Below are 23,801 nucleotides of genomic sequence, written 5' to 3'. Positions count from 1 at the left end.
AAGGGCAAATATCACCAAAAAGGTCAAATGTAGATGTGTGAGAAGATACCTCCACGAACCCATGCTACTCTCACTGACTGATACATGTATGCTGTTTTGGCAGTGCATCCCTATCAGTAAGCAGGAGGTATAGGCATGCCATTCATGCCCCAAGTGTTTAGTGTTCCAATTGGATTGAGCCTGTGTAGGCTTATATCCAAGGGGTGGTTAAGGTTTATTGCTCACATGGCACCACTCAGGGATGAGTGAGGCTGGTCACCCTCATCTTAAATGTCAGGACCAACTTACCCAGCCCCAGACTTGTACGCTCTCGTGGGGCAATACAGGACTGGATGATGGATGGATAAACTTGCCTTGTGCCCTTCTGTACATACTTTACCCAACCACTTCAATCCTCTGTCTGTTCCCCACCTTCTTCAACTTCCATACCTTAAAATATTACACACTCATTTACCACTTCCACACACATTCTTGATCTACCATACCTCCTCTCACTTCCAAATCCAGTCATACCAGTACAAAATGTACCTTTGTTGCCATTCTATCTATACCAACTCTACCTATACAATGACATCCAAATGCACCCCCATCCTATCAACAACATATTTATTTCACATCTTTTGTATATCACAGTATTTCCTATCCTCTCTGCTTCACAAACATCCCTTAACAGTTCCACTTTCACTTCTACCATCCTTGACTTTTATGATATATTGTAGCTGATGCTGACGAAGTTTAGGGCTACATTCCGCTACCACCAGACAACTTCATACAAGCTAAAGGATGCAACCAACCTTAAAGAGCTAATAAGATCTAATGTATTATTAAATATCACAATTCCTTCTGAACTACTGGTACTGTAAATTGGAGGAGCTAGCAATTGAAATTTAAATTTAACAAAGTATATTTTATGGCAATTTTTCTTTAGTGTGGATTTGAAAACATTAAATAACAAAACAAGGGACATATAATGAGCATATTTCTGTATTTTACACTTTGATTCTGTCCAATCAGGGGTGTGCATATTATGCATTTCATTAACCCTTTACTTGCTACGAGTTTCTCTCAGCTGAATAAATTCAACAGTCAAGCCAGAACAAAATGCAATAGTGTAGCAATCAATACAAAAGGTGATGAAAGATTTTTTCCACACCAAAGAAGGCCATCGGAACAAAATAAATACATACAGCAAAAAAGTTCCACTATGGGATTCACAATGTAGTGTGACAGAAATCCATGAATCCATATAAAACACAGTACTTGTTTACCAACACTCTCCATAGACAGGTGGCTCAAGGATTTTATCCATTTACTTGTTCATTTTCTTATTTATTCTAAGAGAATTTTGTCTGCAGTTTAAGTTGGTACTCACTTCAAGTTAATCTTTTCACAAATTTGTTCTTTCAAATCTTCCTTATGAACACTGCGCCCCCAAAAAATATTTCAAAGAAATTAAGACATTTTTTGCCACTTATCAAAGTGGTAATGTGAAAAGTTGCTTAGCTTCAAAAACTGTAAGAACTTTTTATACGGAATTATGGAGTTCTATCACTTGAGTGAGACATGAACGTGACAAGAGAAAATGTAATACTCACGTGGAGAGTACGAGCGTGACCTGGAGCGATCATAGCGGTCGTACTTGTCATAAGTGCGATCATAGCGGTCATAGCGATCATAATGCTGGGGTCTATCGTAGCGGTCGTATCCTCCCCGGTAGTAACTCCTGTCGCCACGATCATACCTGCCCCAGCCACCGCCATGGAACGGTACCACGCCACCACACAGGGAGGGAAAACAAAATGTTAGTCTGGAGAACTATGTACACATGAAGGGTTATATGCCATAAAAAATTTAGCCAACAGCTCTCTGACTTCTAATTTGTATAGCAACAAAATGTCAGCCATGAGAGATGAACCAACAGTTAAAGAGAAGTAACTCGATTTCCACATCACTAAATGAATAATACCTGAACCCACGATATCCCAAGACACACAATAATTTAGACACACCAGTAAGTGCAACACTTCATAACACATGCTTCAAAGGTTACAATCAAATCATTTGGACAGAAAGCCTTAATTCTAAAACACTCACTCTTAGTGACAAACCAGTATATCTAATTAGTTTATAATGGGTTTTATACACACACACACATACATATATATATATATATATATATATATATATATATATATATATAAATAATGCAAAAAGGCTCCTAAGAATGGCTTTATTAATTTCCCATTCATTAATCACAACAAACTGAATCTGCCATACACCTCCAAAGCACAATATTCCTGCTGGGATAAAAGAATATGAACCTCTTACACACTCCTCTGAAGGTAACCACAAATCCGTGCAAACTCCAAAGAGAAAGTGAATAAACAAATCAAACATGAATTTTAGTGACGTGGCAATCGCATAACTTCATTGAGAAAGGTTCCAATTGGTAATAATAATCCTTTCCTTTTCATTTTCAGATAATCCCATCTTACCTCATGTATCTTAGAGAATCCTCATATTCTTAACTTGATTTCTCATTCTTATTATTTGTTTGATGTGGGACTTGCCAAAGAGGAACCTGAATGACTTGCTGATATGCCTTAAACAAACTTGACAATAACTTGTGGTTCATCAGCTTGTGCACCCTGTTAGCTTGCCTCCACAACCCTCTGTGTGTGTGGCTGATGACTTGAGGTGTGGTGGGGGGGCCCAGTGCCAGCTACATACCCGCGATCATAATAGTCCCGTCGCCCGCCGCCGCCACTGGAGCGCTGCCGGTACCGGGGGGAAGGGGAGCGGTATCGGTCCCCACCCCGGTACCCTCCGCTGCCGCTGCCCCCCCTCCCACCATACCCACGATCGTGGCCGCCACCACGTCTGCAATACAATACCATCACTTTAATCTACTCTAATACCTAAACAATTTGTCTACATTAAGAAAATGAATGATAATCTGACTTTCATAACTGAATACAGTTAATGATGTCAAAATTCATACCAATAAAGTGAAAATTAACTGTTTACTGCCATAAAAGTTGAACCTCTTGGTTCAACTTCCAAAATTTCACTTTTTTTCTAGAATCAGACTTTGAACCTCTTCTCAGTATTTTTAATGGTGCCTCCACATATTAAATATTACTGAATACATATTCTAAGTCATGCAGAATGAGTGAGTGCACACACATGCACAACTGCGGGTCTCATGTCATATTGCTGGAAGATTCTTGTGGGGATTGGTGAGCTGTGAAGTCTGAGAACTTAGGTGAAACGGTACATAACAGGCATACTTTCTTCCCCTACCTTCGTCTTGTGAGGGGTCATCTGAACAAAAGGACTTCCAAGCATTTCTGTTCCTACTCAGAAATGTTATTAGGGCATAAGTAAAAGCGGATAATTGCAGCAGGCCAGCTGACCCTCATAAGACAGCTCCTGTTTTGGAGTATGGGAGAGAGAGAGAGAGAAAAAAAAAGGGGTGGGGGGTCCCCCCACTTCCCCAACCAATCCCTCCAGACAAAACTGGAAGAAAAAGGCAAAAATGAACATCATGAAGCATAAACAGACTTGCATGAAAGTTTATCAGGAACATACATACTGTATACGGTACAGTACTACACATCTGAAAATGAAACTGGAATCCATACGAGAGTACTAGATGGATATGCAAGCGTCACAACCCTAATATGGGACTTTACTCAGCGGCCACTGCAAAAGTGCTAGGTGGATAAGGGCGCTTTAGGACTGAAACATGCAGCTTCTCAACATCACTACAGTCTACAGACAAGCATCAGGAGCTACGAACTTGCTAAAACGAACAATTATAGATGAAAATAAAATCTTGAGTTCCAAATACAATCAGATTTTATTACTCATATGCCTTCATGCAAAGTGAAAATATTTTTTTCTTAGCCAATCACAATAAATGAAAATAAATTTTGTTTACTACTTTGCAAAATTAATTTCAAAACATGTCACCTATATGACAACAAATGAGTGTATTTCAAACACTGACATGCCTTGTCCAGGAGATACATTAACCACTGCTACAACGCAACACTATTTTGCATCAAGACATTCCTGTTTCACTTATGATTTACATGCCTTAAAAAAAAAAAAAAAAAAAAAAAAAAAAAAAAAAAAAATCATCATCATCCAGACCTCGTTTCCCACCCTAGGGCAGGACGAGGAGTAGCAACGTGAAGACAGTCAAAGTTTGCTCAGCTCAATAAGCCACACTTCCATTCACTCATCATTCCAGCCCCCGGAATCCTGGCTCTATTGGATACGCCAAAATTTTTTTACATTCTGCAGCTTCACATATACCTATCTGACAGAGCCAATCTGAATGCTGTCACATTAAAAAGGGGTGCCGATCCTATGGTTATGCACTTCTCTGCACAAAATTCATCCAGCCAGCTCAATCTCTAGTCAATCCCTTAGCGTCATCAACTTCCATACCTCTCTTCCTCAAACACTCATCCACCATATCTTTCCACCTTCGTCTTGGCCTACCTCACCTCGTCCCTCTTTCAGATTCGCTCAGATATACCTTTTTTATCACTCTACTGTCATCCATTCTCTCCACATGACCGTACCATCTCAGTACACTTTCTTCCATTCTGGTGTCTGCAGACTTCTTCATTCCGCATCTTTCACATATCACATTATTCCGTACCCCATCCACTCTCTGCACTCCAGACATTCCTCAGCAGTCCCATCTCCACTGCTCTTACTCTTGACTTTTCATTTTCATGCCACTCCCTAGTTTCACATCCACATGTTAAAGTTGGCATTAACACTCCTTCATGTAAGACTCGTGCAGCTGCAACACTCAAGCCTCTGCTTCTTATCAAGGCCTTTATAGCACCAGCTACTTTCCTTCCTTGTGTCACTACTTTCCACTCCTTTTGCACATTTTCCACACTTTTCTATCACTGATCTGAACTCTTACACCAATTCAGTCTCTCTCCATTCACTATCACATCACACTGGAAGTCACCTTCTCTCTCAAAAACCATCACTTTACTCTTTTCTAAATTTACTCTCAAGGCTCGACACTCACAGGCATCTACAAAACTCTGCACTAGTCTACCAAGCTCTGGCCCAGTATTTGCAAGTAGCACTGTATCATTAGCATACAACAAATCTGAGATATTCCATCCATCACCAATCATTACCAATGCTATCTCTCTCTCCATTACTCATGTTCTTACTTCTCTCATCACCCCATCCCTATATGTCTTGAACAACCATGAGGACATCACACAACCTTGCTGCATGCCCACACTGATCGTGCCCATTTACCCTTACACATGCCTCACTACCATCATAAAAGCTCTTGACGGCACCTAGCAGCTTACCATCTACAACGTACATGTGCAAAACCTTCCACAACCCTTCTCTATCTACTTTGTTATACGCTTTTCCAGATCCATAAATGTCATAAATGTAATGCCACAAGAGACAAAACATGAGGAAGTCGTGTCAGTTAAGGCTTTAGTACGTAAGCTATACATTTGTAAGTGTTTATCCTAATCCATTCTAGGCTTAAGGTATAGAAACATGCTTGTACCTAGTAGTTAATACATGTTCTTTTTATTATCATTTCTGTAGCTGTAAGATCATAAATCTCATTTATGCTGTGCTAGTCCTTAAGAATATTTGTACATACTGTAGGTGAAGCTTTGCTGGAGGCATACGTGGGGTATTTGAGTGGCGTATCGTCTGTACTCATTTTCTATTAGATCAGATCTGATGCAATCATAGTAAAGTCATAATGTTGTCGATTAACAAGCTTATAGAAGAAATAATATCGTATAGAGGGGGAAAGTCGTTAAAAATTTTAGTTAGCTATTACCCGAGGACATGACGTAATAGTTGGGTAATGTATTCCTCGCCGAGAGGATGCTAGCGACCGCTGTTGATTCAACTTACAACTCTTTGTGTGGGATAATTAGAATAACTAAATTTTCGCTGTCAGATTGAGAGTAAAGAAAATTATTGAGAGTAAAGAAAATTAATATCTGCATCCGTTCAGAATCAGAAGTTTAGAATTGTGACCCTCATATGGGGTAAAGCAAAAGTACCCTACACGTCATCCAAGTCGCTTAGTTTCCCGCGTTAGCCAGCTCCTCGCTCACTCTCAGTTTTGTCTCCGTGCCACGTACAGATGCTGTGAAAACGCCACCTCAAAAACTCCCTCTAACCGCCATATTGTAACTGCCCTAGCAAAGTTCGTTAGGATTTACATTGTGCACTTACCATTTACACAAAACACAGTGATTAGTTCTTTTGATTATGTAATTGTTTAGTGAATTTATCTTGTGAAAGGAGAATAGTCGTGATTTTTCTTTTGGTATATAGTGTATCGATGGAGTCGGGTGTAACATTTCTTCTGGGGGCCTAGAGCTCTCCCACGCCAGGTGAGCTCGTAGAGCACCCTAAGTCCCCAAGGCAAACTCCCTCGCCTGATGTGCTCAGAGAAAGCCCTATATGCCCACGAGTGTACTGAATGTGGCGAACTGTTTGGTAGGAAGCGTAATCTCACTCAGCACCTGATAATTCATTCAGGAGTGAAGGATTTCAAGTGTAATGTAGGTGGTTAAAATGTTTGGTCAGAAGTACCGTCTTTCAAAAGGGTTACCAACTCGTCCAGGATGTTAAGTTTTACTGATGTTGGGGAGGAGTGAGATCTAAAGAGTAATAACATTTGTTGGCTAACTGAGGTATATGTGCCTGTATAAAATTCATTGTGGAGAAAATTCTGTGTACTGTGAATAAATAAAATGTTAAATGATTGAAAAATCTAGAGTTCTATAAAAAAGTAAAGTTTCATTTCTTAGAGAAAAATCAATTTAAGTTGTCATTTATTAGTAAATTGAATAGTATAATGTAATGTGATTTAAAGAAAGGAGAGATATTAGTAAATTCAGCATTTTGAAAAGATTATTTTCACTGTCATTCCTCTCTAATATCTCTCAAATCCTGTATAACTTCTTCTCATAACCCTCGTGCCTTGGTGGGAATTGTTTTCGACCCCTGTGCTGAATCGGTTTTGGGAGTATAAAGTTCTGTTATTGCATTGTCACGCTACCCAAAGTTGTTATTGTTACGCTACCTAAAAATTCTCTTATTGTCACGCTACTCACGATCAAGCTACCAAATTTCTTTCCTATTAGTAATTATTCAGAACGGCCAATTTTCCTTGTGTGTGATATTTGACGGAGAGAATTAAATTAATTTTGAATAATCTCAGATCCCAAACGATTCCACAGTTAGTCCAACAATATCAGGATAAGGGTCGAACGAACCCTAGGGATACAATTGTGGTGCTCGTTGTAAGTCAGCCTCAAACAACAACATCCAATAAAAGGGATCGGGCATCACATAAACACCTTATAGTCCTTCTCACAAGCCTTCTCCACAAGCTTTCTCCACTATCTGTCTCACAACAATTATTTGATCCACACATCCTCTGCCTCTCCTAAAGCCACCCTGTTTGTCATCATAGGAACTATTATTTTTCTTTACTGTTTGGATGCCACAAACTGCTTTCTGGACAACTCTAGCATATTATTATCATACTTCATAGAAACGCTGGCATAATGCTTCAGTACAATTTATACTGGTGTACACTTGTTCCTGAACTAAGAATTCCATGAAATAATTCATCTTCATAATTCACCTTCAGTCTATGGGAGTGAAGCACCTTGTTTCCAAAAATCACTAGAGGCAGATAGAAAGGGCTCCTCCTGGAGATACTGCTGCATCAAAAAATAATCTTGTAGAATTCTGCCTCACAGATTTAGCACCTACGATTTGTTATTCACCACGCTTTCCAGTCATACGTCCATCCAACCTACTCTTGAAGCTAAAATGATATGACATCAAATACATTCTTGGGTAACTTGTTCTAATTACACACTACAGTACTCTACTGTGTTCCCAATGTGACCATAGTTCATTCCTGCCTCCTTATGAAACCTTTCACTATGATGACATTTTTCACTTTATTTTGACTAGTACCAGATTATTTTGTCATAAAGAACCGTAAACAAAACTATTACATAAGGCTCTGTCTAACCCCTTTCAGTTCGGAAAGTCGTTCATAAACTGATAAAAAAAAGTTTGCTGGAGGTAGGTGGGAAAAAAAAGAAAAAAAGTTTTGAGATGTGCAGCCCCCATCAGATCAAAGAACCTATAATATCTAGCATGACCAACGGTTTCAAAACATACTGTAAATGCACTGGCTGAAGAGGTTAAAAGTGAATTTTTCTAATCATCATCATCATCAGCCAATCCTGTGTTGCCCCATGAGGAGTGTAGAAGCCTGGGGTTAAGCAAGCTGATCCTGATATTTAAAATGAGAGTGACCAGCCTCACTCATCCTTGAGTGGCATTACGTGAGCAATAAACCCCAACCACCCCCTGAATATAAACCTGCACAGGCTCAATCCAATTGGAGTGCCGTAATTACCCGCTAAACCACCAGGCACCAAAATTTGGAAATATGGTCTAAGGAATGCAGAAGGGGAAAGGATACTCGAGTTTGGGGAGGCAACGGACATGATTGTGTGCAACACATATTTTAGGAAAAGAGACAGTAGGTTAATTACGTATGAGTCTGGGGGAAATAGCAGTCAGATAGATTATTTTCTGGTTAGGAGGGCCAATAGGAGGTTAGTGAGGGATGTTAAAGTTATAGGAAGTGAGGAGTGTGTGCAGCAGCACAAACTACTGATTTGTGATATGGTGCTTAAAGAACAAATGATGAAAAAGAGGACTTATGTACCTAGGAGGAAAATATGGAAGCTGAAAAACCAAGTAGTAAGGGATGCCTTCTATAGCGAGTTGAGGAGAGTGGTGGCTGAACAGGGAGCTGTAGACAGAGGCGTTAATGAACAGTACAGAGCCCTCAAGAACAATTTCTTGAGAGTTACTGATGTAACATGCGGCTGGACAAGAGGACCACCAAGACATAAAGTAACTTCATGGTGGGATGAGGGTGTAGAAGCTGCAATTAAGGAGAACAGAAGGCTTTTCCGGGAATGGAAGAAGGGTGGTAGCAAAGAGGAATATTTGGCTGCCAAGCGTAGGGCTAGGAGAGAGGTATACAGGGCAAAGTCTGAGTCACAGAGACAATTACTTGATAACCTAAATCATGGGGAAAGGAAAAATATATTTAGGGTGGCAGGTCAGGTGAAGAGGGATAATCGGGATATCATAGGTGAGCAGTGTGTGAAGAATGATGAAGGAAGGGTAGTGGTGAACAGTGAGGATATTAAAGATGCATGGAGAGAGCATTATAACCGGTTGTTGAATGAGGAGTTTGACTGGGACAGGGAAGGTTTGGAGCCAGCAGATCCAGTGTCTGGCCCTTGGCCTTTGATTGATACTGCTACTGTGAGTGAGGCAATAGGCAGGATGAGGGTGGGGAAGGCAGCAGGTGTGTCTGGGTTGACTGCCGAAATGTTGAAGGCCTCAGGCGATATAGGGGTGAGTTTAGTCACTGACCTGATAAATAGGATTATTTATGAGTGTGTTGTCCCAGATGATTGGCTGAAGAGTGTAATTGTAAATGTGTATAAAGGGAAGGGTGATGCCCTGGAAAGGGAATTATAGAGGTATAAAGCTTTTAGATCAGATAATGAAGGTAATGGAGAGAGTTTTAGAAGGTATGATTAGAGAAAGAGTGAATATTGATGAGATGCAGTTTGGGTTTATGCCAGGTAGGGGGACCACTGATGCCATATTCATTGTTCGACAGCTTCAGGAAAAATATATTGGTAGGAGAAGGGATCTTTATTTTGTTTTTGTTGATTTGGAAAAGGCCTTTGACAGAGTCCCTAGAGAGGTGGTGAAGTGGGCAATGAGAAAGCTTGGCTTGGAGGAGTGGCTGGTTAGGGTGGTTATGGCCATGTATGTGGGTGCTCACACCCGGGTGAGAGTGAATGGAGATTTGAGTGATGAGTTTTCCGTGAATGTTGGTGTGCATCAGGGGTCAGTCTTGAGTCCCATGTTGTTTATCATGGTACTTGAAGCCCTTTCACGTGACTTTAGAAACGGACTCCCGTGGGAGTTGTTGTATGCTGATGATTTGGTGTTGATTGCAGAGAATGAAAGGGAGGCGGAGGAAAGGTTTAGGAAGTGGAGAGATGGTATGGGGCAAAAGGGTTTAAGGGTAAATGCAGATAAAACAAAAGTGATGATATCTAGGGTTGGTGGCGGTACTGTCAAAGACGAGGGAGAGTGGCCATGTGCAGTTTGCCACAAGGGCGTGGGAAGTAATTCCATCTTGTGCGGTGTGTGTGATAAATGGGTGCATAAGAGATGTAGTGGTATCAGAGGTAGACTGCGAGATAATGCTGATTTTATGTGTACGGCGTGCCGGGGTGAGCAGGTGGAGATCGTCAGACGTGAAAGAATTGAACTTGCTGGTGAATCTCTTGAGTATGTGGAAGAGTTTTGTTATTTAGGAGACATGTTGTGTGCTGGAGGTGGGGCTGGAGCTAGCTCTGTGGCTAGGGTGAGAAGTGGTTGGAAGAAGTTCAGGGAGCTCTTGCCTCTCCTGACATCGAGGGGGCTCTCCCTACGTGCTAAGGGGTCTTTGTATGCAGCGTGTGTTAGGAGTGTAATGCTGTATGGCAGTGAGACCTGGGCAGTGAAGGAGGAAGACATTCGCCGGCTCAGACGTACAGAAATGACAATGATTAGGTGGATGTGCAGTGCGTCCCTGCGTCCAAGGCCTGGAGGGGCTGGGTTTACAATGGAAGAGTTGAGAGGTAGGATGGGACTGGAGTGTATTGGTGTTGTGATGAGGAGAGGTAGATTGAGGTGGTTTGGACATGTGGAGAGGATGGGGGATGATAGTTGGGTGAGGAAGGTGAGAAGTGTTAATATTGGGGGTGGGGTTATGAGGGGTAGACCGAGAAAGACATGGGACGAGGTCATTAAGTGTGACCTTAGGGTTAAGGGACTGAACAGGGAGGCTGCAATGGATCGTGCAGCATGGAGAGCCGCCATTAGGTGACCAAGGCCGACACATGCAAGCATGTTGGAGCCTTTAAAAACGAAAACAACAACCCAGTGTAGTAAATGATTTCCTGGTGTACAGGATACCATTTGGCTTGTCACTCAGTGTAGTGTCACCCACAGCCAGAAGGAAGAGGAATGAATGAAGGAAAGAAAGACACAAGAGGATGGATGGAAATGATGGAGAGGAAAGACACCCGAGAGCAGCACTACTTCTAGTGAGTGGATGGTGAGCGTCCCCACCTACCACTAAGTCCATACTACAATTTTCTTCACAATCTTGCCAAAATATCTAAATATCTGCTTCTTACACCATAGTCCAAGACTGTAATTACTAAAACAAAGCATAATGTACTTCAATGCCAGTATTCATTTAAAGGCATACACTCTTCTATATCTTACTATAACATTGTATAAAGCAATGCACAAGTCCACATATTTTAATATTGCCTCAGACTTACACTGTGCATAAGCTTTCCAGATATAAGATCGTTTAACCCACCCCATCCCGCTGACGTCTATAAACACATTGCAATTTCAAGGTCCGCCATTTGCACATTTTTTCAAATTTTGCACAAGATTTTTGGTACGTATACACGGGACACCTTCCTCTACCCAAGGCCAGGTGGGGACAATGCCTTACCCCGTGTGACCCCCCCGCCCCACATGCCACTGTCTCGGTAACTCACCTGTTACCAGTGACCTGGCCAGTAAAGACATGTCGCGCTACAGTACGAAATTCAAGGCGAGAGTGATCCTCCAATCGATGACAATGTGGAGGACAAACATAACGTGGTGCAAGAGGAAGAAATGTGCAGAGGTGATGAGCAGGCAATGTCGCCAAGGAAGGTGCGGTATGTTGATGTGTTCGGTGAGTGAAACAACGCTTATATCGCCTATATTACTGTATGAAAACCAGTATACTCTTGTACTACACATAAATTCATATCAAATACATAAATATCTACCTATTCTGAGTGGTGTGGAATAGTTATCCCTCCCAGAGAAAATGTCTTCTCTGGAGCCTGGCTCGAGAGAACACAGTACCAGGTGAGGGTAGGGTCACCTGTACTGGGCATTTCTAAGCTCAGGTGAGCACTTTCCCTCCGAATTTTCGATATTTCTCATTAAATGCGGAGGTTTTAGGGGGGGGGGAGCCAGGATTGGGGGGGGAGGGGTACTGGTGAAAAATCAGACTGGGTTTTTCCCAAAGACCATCATCCACTCACTTGATGTAGTGCTGCCTACTTCTTCCTTAGCCTTTATCATTCTTTTTCTGTGCCTGCCCTCCTCTCTTCCTATATCTCCCATCTCTCCTGTCACTTCTTATTGCTCTTCTTTCCTTTACCAGTGGCTTTACACTGAGTGACAAGCCAAATGGTTTCCGGTAAGGCAAGAAACCATTTACAATGCTGGGTGGTAACCATATAACCAAACCATAAGTGCTCCCTACGTGTCAACAAGTGGGTTGGTGAAGGGTTAGTGCCCCTCCTCGTAAAACCAATAACTCAAAGTCAAATGGCCACCCCTTACGGGATTACGGCGTCTGACAATAGATAGATAGTATAATATACCAGGGTAATGAAGCTTTACTGTACCAATTTGCAGGACAATGACAATGTTGTGTGGAAGAAGAGGGTGAAACAGTACATAAGTATAAAAGAACGAGAAGAGGGAGTGACCAAATATATCAGAAGTAGCAATTCTGCCACTACCATCACACCAGAGGATTCCCATGAAGCATGACTTTATTGACTTTTTTTTTTTTTTTTCTGCTCTACAAAAGATGTATTTGGCCTGTTTCTTTAACTAAGCTTTACCTGGACACGTATTACACGACTTGATAATTACAGGAATCCTCCCTGAATTTCTACAAACATATTCCCCCAAAATGCAACCAACAGAATCTGTAAATACTGTAGCAATATAAAATCACAAGAGCTATAAATGAAATACTGTACTTACCTAGTTGCTACATCTACTACTCGAAACTTGTGAAGAAACTAATACTGTATTACTGTACTCATAGCGCTGAAATAAAATAATAGTGTTGTTGCTGAAACCCCAGGCTCATTTATGTTGTGAACCCAGTGAACCACAGGAAATCGGTGACTTCAGCCAGTAGTTCCCAGAGGTCTTTTGTTGTCATATGTTGAAACACTGTCTGTGCTGTAACAGTATGGTGCATGTGGTGTGTAAATATATTGTGATGTGGGCTAAGTAGATGGTCTGCGAGCTGTACAGTATTTTGTGTTGGTACTGTAGCAGGTAAGGGTGGTGGCCACATCGCAGTCTAGCTTTATTTCTTGTTGTCTCTCTGGGTAAGATAGTTTTACAAGGGTGTATGTTTGTTGGTGGTTCCTGAAGGAAGCTGAATGGTTGAAGGTTTTGGATGGCTGTGCTGTCTATGTGTTTATATAAATGTCTGTGGTCTGTAATGTTGGGTGGAGGGGAGGATGTTGCCGAGATACTCTTTGTTGTGTTGGGCAGTTGTTCATTTCTTGTTTTTTGGTGGATGGGAATAATGCAATATGAAGTTGCAAGGTTGGAATGGGTAAGCAATAACCTATGTTCCTCTCATCTTCAAATCGTTGTAAGTTTGGCGTACAAGATCTATATTGTGGTTTAGGTGCTTCCCCCCCCTCCCACGTTTTTACTAATAAACAGCTTATCCATGGTTGTACTGGTTGAGGTTAGGGTCCAGCTTCAGATGGGACAGTTAATGGGTTTTCTAAAGAACTGTCTGTAAACAATTCCCATGGAGTATTTCCATCTGTACAGAGAAAACAAGTGCAAAACAGGGGCACACTATGTGGTGGTTGACGTGTATAGCCCTCATGATTTTGGCCGTGGAGCAACACCGGTTGACGTGTATAGCCACAAGCATCTTGCCGCCACCCTTTGAACTTTAACTTATCCTTACTCATCAATGGGACCACCTGGAGACGTGGGGATACTTTCATATGAAAGACATTGGTGGGTCTTATGTATCTTTAATTTTTTTCTCTAGCTGTTATAGTTTGGCAGATACAGTACTAGGGTTTGAAGTGTATTTTTTCCAAAATCATGAAATCCCCCGTAGGGAGGAGCGTGCGACATCAGATACCCCCCGGGGGTTAATCAGTGTTTTGCAAATGCTGGCTTCTTCAGAAAGGATACAGTCAGTGCCTTAAATTCTTTGTTGTGCTGCTGTAGTACCTATTAGTGTCTTCAAGGCACTGATGTTACTTCTGTGCTGAGAAATGGTTAAGTGTGTGTCCAAGTAAAGTTCTACAATTTTTTGGTGTCTTTCTCTTGGAAGTCATTGGTTAATGAGGGAAACCATTTACTACACTGGGTGGTAATCATATAACCAAATTATGGCACCTGGTGATTTAGTGAGTAATTAAGGTGCTCCAATCGGACTGAGCCTGTGCAGGTTTATATCCAAGGGATGGTTGGGGATTACTGCTCACATAAAGCCACTCAGGGATGAGTAAGAATAGTCACTCTCATCTTAAATGTCAGAATCAACTTGCCTAACCCTGGGCTCCTGAAGCTCCTTATGGGGCAACACAGGATTTGATGATTTGGGGGAGAGGGGGGTCACTGCAAGATAGTATTATGATACCAACTCTAACATATGGAAGTGAAGCTTGGACCTTGTTGGAGGGAAACAAGTCAAGAGTGAAAGCAATGGAAATGAGTTACCAGAGAGAAGCATGTGGAGTAACATGAAGAGGCAGACTGACCAATGAGGAAATAGCTAAAGGAGCATTGTGGTGTGGATGTGAATGTGATAGAAAGCATTAGAGAAATACAATGAGGTGGTTTGTCCATGTGGAGAGAATGGAGAGCGAGAGACTAACAAATAGAGTGTATGTGAGTGAAGTGGAGGCCTATGATGACAAGGAGGGATGGAATGGAGAGGCATATGAGAGATGAGGCTGTGGGCTGGGGGGGAGCGCAGTGAAATGGGAGGGAACATGGCAACATGGAGGTGATTTGTTTGTGACCACCCCTTGCAGAATTAAGATGTCTAGCAATGGAGAGATAGATGTCCCAATAAATTGCAAAGATGAAAACCAGATCTCCTGAAAATCAACACTATTACAATGAACGTATGTGCTATAAATAGCTTCGGTCCTCTGACAGTCGCCAGTGAATCATAACTTCATCATATCCCTATTACCCCATCCAATCTTAGTAACACAAATGATCAGGCTCATCATCATCACATCATTTAGTTCTAAATGATTGCTACATACCATATATCTACCAATAGCTGTACTGTAAGCAAAAGGAGGAATGACCAAGGACTAATGGTGAACTTCTTATTCTATAAATAATTTTAATTTAGATACTGCTTGGTACAATGAAGAGGTCAACAATATTTACCATACCATGCCGTATTGTGCAATGGAGCAATGGCTGATGAATGAATGATATGCATAGAAATTTTACTGAGCTATGTTCATAACTTTCTTTCCTTATCGGTAAATCAACACATTACCAGGTTAGGATGGTAATGATTATGATATGCACGTCATTCTGAAACAAAATATGTACAGTATTTAAAAATCCAAACTAATTCACTATATGGTTAAATATATGACCAAAAATATGACTGAATGGCAAATAATCAATGGGTATCCAGTAAATCCATTATCACAATACAAAATGAAGTGCTGATACTTTAACCTTTCGATCTTATTATTATTATTTAAAAAAAAAAAAATAAATAAAAAAAAAAAAAAAAAAATCTACATCTGTTGTTACACTAAACAAATGACCCATGGAAGCCTGGTGACTCACGTGGTTGGTCGTCCCATGTAAATGCCTGGGGTGGGAGTGTGTGGTCGTTTGGTAATGGAGTAATCCACCCTGATTCTCCTGCCATCAATCTCCATGCCTGAACACTCGTCTTTTGCCTCAGTCGCATCCTTCATGGATTCAAAGTACACAAAGGCAAAACCTCTTGATTTACCAGTCTGGAAGAGACGAAAGTTAAGGGTAGTACAGTAAGGAGTTACCTTCTTTTAATATTTGACAAGCATAACTCGTGTCCTGTAGTAAGATAACCAGTCACCCATTTACTGCCAACAGTCATCTTATCCGTATGTACTACATAAGCACCCTCTTCTACCCTTGAATATACAGACTTCCTCACCTCCAACTAACACCTACACCAGGAACAGACACCTTCAACAGAGAACCAATACAGCAATCCCTTGGTTGTCACATAAACTGGTACCTAGCATGGCGAGTGCATGAGCACAAAACCTATGGGAATTATACCAACTGGTACAAGGCATCCCAAGTGCTGAAGCCCAATTTACCATTTACAATAATATGGATCCACTAATACATACTAATGTGTATTTAGTGGGTCCAAATTGTTGTAAAAGGGAAAATTAAGTAACAGAAACACACACAGGCATGTCTTTTTTTTCAACTTTCACCAAGGCAAAAATGTTTCCTTATAGATTTCAAGATCTTGAATTTACACACCTGAAAATGCCAGTCTCATTCCCCTGGGCCTAATGGTTACTGCAAAACCGCCCATCAAAGATTATATAAGTTCCCCCTCACAGTAGGAGAGAAAACATGAAAGTATCATCAAAAACCTAATTTTCACTTAAGAACCTTAACAAAACCAATGAAATCAATGTAAAATATGTTTCTACTGACAAAACTAAGTGTATCAGTCTGCGATAAAAAAAAAAAAAAAAGGGGGGGAGGGGAATTTCCACCCTCAACTCAAAAACTTCAGCAAAAACCTAATTTTCACTAAAAAGCCTTACCAAAATCACTGAAATCAATGTAAAATATGTTTCTATTGATGACACTAGGTGCAGGAGTCAGCATGAAAAAAAAAAAAAAAAAAAAAAAAAAAAAAAAAAAAGGGGGGGGGGGGGGGGTACACAGACACAGGTCATGGCAGGGAAATTACCTAGTCATATTCGGGACAAAGGATAGGAAAGGAGGAAGGTGGAGGTGGAGTGGGGGAGGGAGGACGACACCCCCCCAATGAAGGGGAAGTGGTATTATGCGGGAAGAATCATACAAAGTGATCACAGCAGGGAAACTGCGATATAAAGGGAGGGTGGAGGGAAGTGGAGGAGGAGGGGAGGTGAACAGGCATGAGACACCCCCTATACAATGTAGATGTGGTATTGGTGAGTAGATTGGGCAGGAGGGGACAAAGCAGGCTGTATCCAATTAGCAAGAGGTAGATGGAGAAGTGGCTGGGGATGGGTCCCCCCCAACCGACCTGGTGAGGGGGCAAGGTCTTCCATCCCATCACCTCATCTCCTAGTTCTGATTGGGTAGGAATCATTTATGTCATAAAAGGGGCCCGCTTAGTGCTCGGCAGTTTTTGACAGACCTTCTGCAATTGTCAGTCATTGGACTCTATGTGGTAAACTTGCAAACTGATGATAGTCAGTCATCGTACTTTAAGGGTTAACAGAATGGAACTCAAGACAGGACACTACTGATGCAACACCAACTTTACACACTCTGCTATACACAATCAACACTCATGTGTAACAGCCTTTCTGCCAGTCCTAAATTTCCTCAATGCCCACTGTACAACCTCTAGGCACCTAATCAATTTAAAATATTAAAAGGCCAGTTCTGTCAATGGTATCTTACCTTTGAGTCGAGGACCACCTGAACCTTTTCTAATGGTCCAAACTTGTCAAAAATGCTGTGCAGTTGCCGCTCGCTTGTATACACACTGAGACCAAATACACCCAAACACTTGGAAGGTTCTGGGTTGTCACGGGTCCCGATATGCCTCCTCCGATTTGACATTGGTGACCTAAAAATCAGAAATTTGTCAGTGTCATCTCGAGCTTATGGAAACATCCTTAAATATGGATAAAACAATAAATACAATAATGTGTAACAAAAATCTGACAAAAGTTTCTTTACTCCCAAAGGTCATTATTACACCAAGCTGGATTTTTTGCTGGTTCATGACCAATTACACTTGTAAAAAGAAGTTACACAAAGGATACATACAATCCTGGACTGGTTTTCACCCCAAAATACATACCTTGAGAAATACTACCCCCAGTACAGCTGAATCACCATTTAAAAGACCATGGTAGTCAGTTTTGAATAATGCAGTGTGATTACAGGGGTATTTGTCCTATAGAGGAAAAGATGATTGTAGGACAGTTGTTGAAACAACATAAGGATTTAAAACTTTTAAGGAAGGGATGGTGTGTGTAGATCAATGTTCCTTTTCAGATGTATACTAGAAAATGATGTACAGAAGGGAAACGTTTGTATGTTGCCTTCCTGGATCTGGAGAAAGCATATAACACGGAAGATACGCAATGTGGAAGATGATGAGAATACAGGGAGTATATGGGATACTGTTAATGCTGTTAAGAGTATGCATGAGGGTGTACATGCAACAGTGCATGAGGAAGATGAACTATGTGAGCTGAATACTGAACTGAAATAGGAATATGTCATGTCTCTGGTTATTCAACACACATGGGGATGTTATACAGAAGAGACGGCAAGGTGTGCATATTGCCTGTTTGCTGATTACACTGTTCTGTTAAGCGAAGAATGGCAGCTGCAGCGCTTGACTGCGGCTGGAAGGGTGTGTACGTACTACACAAAATATGAAAGTAAATGTACCAGAGTAATTTATGGATTTTGAGAGGCATGGAGTGCATAGTGAGGCTGAAATGGACGGGAAACGGAGAATGTGAGCAACTTCAAATATCAAGCTATTGTGGTATGATGATCAAAGATGGGAGCTTAAACAGAAATAAATATATACAACAGAAACAGCAATGAACAAAATGTCTACTGTGAAACCATCATTCACCTGGGTGTGGATACCTGTACATTTTTTCCCCAACTGTAAATGAGAAGTATGTTTACCACACAAAAAGGTTATTCCAAACCTGTGCTTTGGCACTCAGTAATTCTAAGCATACATTGTACAATGCTGTACCATATATTAACATTAAAAGTATCCCTCATTTAAAGATAGTGTGCTATAACAACAGATTTTTTTTTTTTTTTTTCACCTCCCTGGTTAATGAATTCATTTTAAGAGTACCTTGGAGGGATGCTGTTTGTTTGAAATGGTCACCATGCAGTAATAGTGGTATCAACTTCCATGCCAAAAACTGATCTTTCCATTTCAATGATTCTTACAGAAATACACACCATAGATTATGTAATCCACATACGGTACTGTACATTATATCTGAGTCTACTTATAAATGAGACAAAGTGGAATAATCCTGGTCCCCCTGTTTTTGTTTGTTTATGAGAAGCTGAGCAGGAAACAGCCAGCCAATCACCAACGAAGAGCTCGACTTGGCTGATGTTGACGGAATAACTAAGCTGTGACTTTGTATCACCATGGTCTACTGTGTGCTTGATAATCTATTTACAATGGATTAAATCTCAACTGAGTCTGGACTTGGGTCAGGTGAAAGAATGCCACTGAAAGGTTCACTCAGAATGCTAGGAGGTATCCCTCAGTGAACCCATGTTATTAACCCCTCATTTAATGATAATTTGCTTAACGATAAGTTCTGGAGTAATGCATCCCTACTCCTGAACCAGGGATACTTAACATATACAGTACATACTAATAAATGATCCCATGCCTCCTAGTATGGAATCTCCATACTGGTCTTGGTCATGGTACAGATGTTGTGTTCTATGGACTGCAAGTTAAATCACGTGCCAAAACCAGTAAATTTTCTTCTTGGAAGAAAATCTGAAAAATTTAAGTACAATACTACAGGTATCTAACAATGGAAGTCTCTGCCTGGATTCTGACACTCAGAAGAAAGACCATCAAGGGATTGTACTGTGGCTGAATGCTTCCTGCAGAAGGCTGATGATTGTGTGTTTGGTTACCAAGATTATAGTTACATTTCACACTCTCTCACTGTCATACCTCCTGGGCTGATGGTAGCCACCCACCTACTACTGCTACCAAACAGCCACCCACCTACTACCTGAAGTTAAACAAGGGATACCTGTACTAACTACAGCTGTGGCTTCTATGTGCTGTCCACTGGACCCCAATGTTGCCTTATCCCAGTACAGAGCAGAGGAGAGGAAAGGAAAAGGAAGGAGAGAGCAGTGAAGACCTGATTAGAGGAGAGAGGAGAGGAAACAAAACAAACAGCTGAGAAGAGTGCTGAAGGAAGCAATGGATATATGAGCAGTATGTAACAGAGGAAAGCTACGGAGATAAGAGCGGTATACAACAGAGGAAAGCAATGGAGTGCGGAGATAAGAGCAGTATGTATCAGAGAAAAGAGACAGGAAAAGTGCAGAGCAGTGCATATCAGAGGAAAGGAGCCCAGAGAGGAGAGGAAAGGAGAGTTCTGAGATAAAGTGAGATCAGATTAGATTGTCAGAATACTGTACCGTGAGCGTCTGGAACGTCGACTGTCATGGCCATTGCGAGGAGATCCACTACGTGATCGGTGACGTCGTGGTGTACGTGACCGGGATCTGCAAATGAAACATGCAATCTATATTTTTATCTTAATTACATGAACCATAACCCAACCATACATCTCTGTGTAATGCAAGGATGTATCATGGCATTAGCTCAATGTGTATCATTACTTACTGTACTCATTCCTTCACATTTAATCTCTGGAAAAGTACGGTGGTTTTCAAAAATATGCAAACGCACTGTTGCTGTAGTCAAATGCTTAACTAAAGCTTTGTAGCCAAGCACTAGCTTGTTTGTTTCCCTAACCCGCAGCAATTATTCCCGCAGGGTTTTCCATGTACAGTACAAACAACTGCTTGTATTTCACTAGCCTGATTAACCCCCAAATGCCGGGCTACTTTAAACGCAGTTGTCACCTCACTACAGGCAATATCCTGGGAATTGCTTGTTTCAAACTTTAACATCTAGGAAAGTCTAGCACTTAGGGAAACAAATTAACGACCATATTACTCAACAATTCTTCCTCTTGCGAATGAAAGGAATCCCTAGGTCTGTCGGTCACTGCACTGATATGAGGAGAACTAATTTTAGGCGCGAGAGCGGGAAGTGTTCGTGCGTCTGCCCGCAGCGCCGACTACGGATTTGCTCTCAACGTTATAAATGATAACTTCTCCATTACTAGATAAACCAGACACTGTTGCATCCAAAGCATGCATTATGGCACTATCAATGAGCCCTCCTCTAGTATCGTTGGAATGACGCTTGGCAGGGGTGGATGATGCAATTGACTACAGGTGCCACAGACAGAATCAGACAAATAGGAACCTGAAGACACTGTTGTACACCTGGCAAAAACAAGGAAGAGACTGACTCTCGCCTGCGTGCTACAGAGGGACTCCCTCCCTACTCTTTGGTGCCGAGAAGACACTTGCGAGTATAGCTGCTACCCGGCGGCCGCCTGGACGACACATTGTGATGTGTATAGATGTTACCCGGCAGATGGGAGTTAAGCACTACCTAATCTAAGGATATTTTACAAATTACAAATGTTATGTCACTATATCATCTTAACTCACTTTACAGTACATAATTATTTAAAATAAAAATAAACTTTCCATCTAAAAGGAGACATAACGGTATCCATGCTTTGAATAATGGGCTTTGTGGGCTAATCACTCAGATCAGACAAGTATACTCATATACTGTACAAATCACGGATCAAACTGACAATAAATAGTACAGTACATACTTTGCTACATACATTAGACCATGTCACTCATGAATTCTTTAGATGTAATTCAAAACTGCTTCCTCTCGGTATTTAGCAGGGAACCCACAAACATCTGCTGAGTTGGTGCCCCTCAAATAATGAAAATAACATCACCAGCATATTAGTTTGAGGACAACTTTGCCACAGTGATCAATTAACTAACTGAAGACTTCCAATTCTACTGTTGTTCAATGTTATTACTCAAGCCAACATACATGAAATTCATCTATATTGGTGCCACCAGCACTTATCAGTGCTGTATTTGCAGAGTAGGAAACTTGTTGACAGAGTTAAGGGAATCAACATCATCATCATCATTTAGCGTCCTTCTCTTCCCAGTGCCGAGGTCGGACGTGATATGAGTCATCTCCACCTATCTCTGTCCTCTGCGTCTTCTCTTAAATTTAAACGTCTCATACCTTCCGTAACCACTCGTCCATTCATATCAGGTGTGATTTCCTTCCCCCACAACACCAGTGTAGCCTAGTATGCCACACCACCTTACTGTGATTAACACTAGTTTTATTGTGATTTTCATGGTACAGTGAGTCCTCGAAATACGAAAGGGATAGGGACCAAAAAAAACTTTCGTAATCCAAAATTTCGTTTATCGGAATGATTTTTCCCATTGTAATATACATATATAGGGGGGGATGCGTTCCAGGATCCCTTTGGACCCCCACTGAAACTTTACCCCTCCTATTTAGAAGTATGCAATACACGTATACAGTACTATACGACTGTACAGACATTAAAAAATAAAACATACAACTAATTACTGTACTGTAGTATTAGTACACTGTACAGTTAAATACAGACCTGTGCTGCGGGCTGAACATTCGTGGAGATATGGTGCTAAGTCATATGGTGGACCCTAATAATTTCCAATTTCCTCTCCAGAGTCAGAGTACGGTGTTGTTTCTTCTTGGCAGCTGGCTTCCTGGATGCTGAAGATGATGCAGAGCACTTGGGAGGCATGGTGAAAGTAGGAAAGCAGGAAGAACAACGAAAAACCGCGTAACGTACAGCGAAGCCGAGAAGAGAGGACGGACGTGACTCAACTGGGAAGCGCGCGAGAAATGTGTTTACCAGAGAGGGATTAGTTTGTTTTCTAGCTGCAAGCGAGCGTGGCGCTGTGCAGTGCGCCCATTTTGAAAATTTCGTATTTCCTTTCGTATCTCTTTTCATATCATTGAGACAGATACTTTCGTATTGTGGAATTTGTCCTACATTCCTCACTCTCGTACCATCAGAAATTCGTACTTTGAGTTTTCATATTTCAAGGACTCACTGTATTTGTTACTGATCTGTAATTTTTGCAACAACTATGTTTTAATTTGCAATACCTTTGTTTTAATTAACTCCCAATAAACTGCCTTGGAGGAATTAAATTCACAAAAACAAATGATGTGTACCAAGGAATTTTTGTCCAATTTAGACACACTGCAGCCATGAAGGTAAAACTTGCCTGACATGACATCTGACAAAAATTTAAACAAAGTATCCTTGTGTGCCCCTGGCCTGCTTTTCTCATTTTCCTATCTCATTGGAAAATCCTTCTGCTGCTCAGATATATATATATATATATATATATATATATATATATATATATATATATCTATTGCCAGACGCCTCAATCCCGTTCGGGGTGGCCACAAACAAATCGCCTCCAAGTCGCCCTGTCCCCCGCCATTTCACTGCCCTGCTCCCAACTCAAACCCCCCTCTCTCATATACCTCTCCACTCCATCCCTCCATCTCATCCTAGGCCTCCCCCTCCCTCTCCCCCCCTCCATGTCACTCACATACACTCTCTCCCTCAGTCTTTCACCCTCCATCCTCTCCACATGGCCAAACCACCTCAGTGTATTCCTCCTAAAGCTTCCTATCACATCCAAATCCACACCACAATGCTCCTATATATCCTCATTTGTCAGCCTATCTCTCCATGTGACTCCACAGGCTCCTCTTAAATAACTCATTTCCACTGCTCTCACTCTTGACTTGTGTGCTTCCAACAACGTCCAAGCTTCACTTCCATACTTTAGAGTTGGTATCACAA

The 23,801-nt window shown here is 41.3% G+C and overlaps 1 protein-coding gene across 4 annotated transcripts in view; it reads right to left on the bottom strand.

Annotated features, from left to right (window-relative positions):
- LOC145404303 (uncharacterized) overlaps positions 1-23,801 on the bottom strand; it is a 53,823-nt gene that overhangs the window by 15,260 nt on the left and 14,762 nt on the right. For 3 of the 4 annotated variants that reach the window (XR_013898171.1, XM_080275824.1, XM_080275823.1), the window contains exons 3-7: positions 20,437-20,523; positions 17,668-17,836; positions 15,826-16,001; positions 2,731-2,880; positions 1,596-1,741 (exon numbers count right to left, since the gene is read on the bottom strand). Coding sequence is in view for 3 of the 4 variants with exons in the window: in XM_080275824.1 (XP_080131950.1) it covers positions 1,596-1,741; positions 2,731-2,880; positions 15,826-16,001; positions 17,668-17,836; positions 20,437-20,523 (728 nt within the window). In the remaining variant the exon portion in view is untranslated. Of the gene's footprint in view, positions 1-1,595; positions 1,742-2,660; positions 2,881-15,825; positions 16,002-17,667; positions 17,837-20,436; positions 20,524-23,801 lie in introns of those variants that run through there. The other variant, XM_080275825.1, reaches the window with a different exon arrangement.

This window comes from Coenobita brevimanus, chromosome 63, assembly GCF_032717465.1.
Source record: "Coenobita brevimanus isolate Jiangsu-jjx chromosome 63, ASM3271746v2, whole genome shotgun sequence".
NCBI classification, from domain to species: Eukaryota; Metazoa; Arthropoda; class Malacostraca; order Decapoda; family Coenobitidae; genus Coenobita; species Coenobita brevimanus.
The sequence above is the reverse complement of the archived record's forward strand: the minus strand, read 5'-3'. Positions and strand labels throughout refer to the sequence as shown.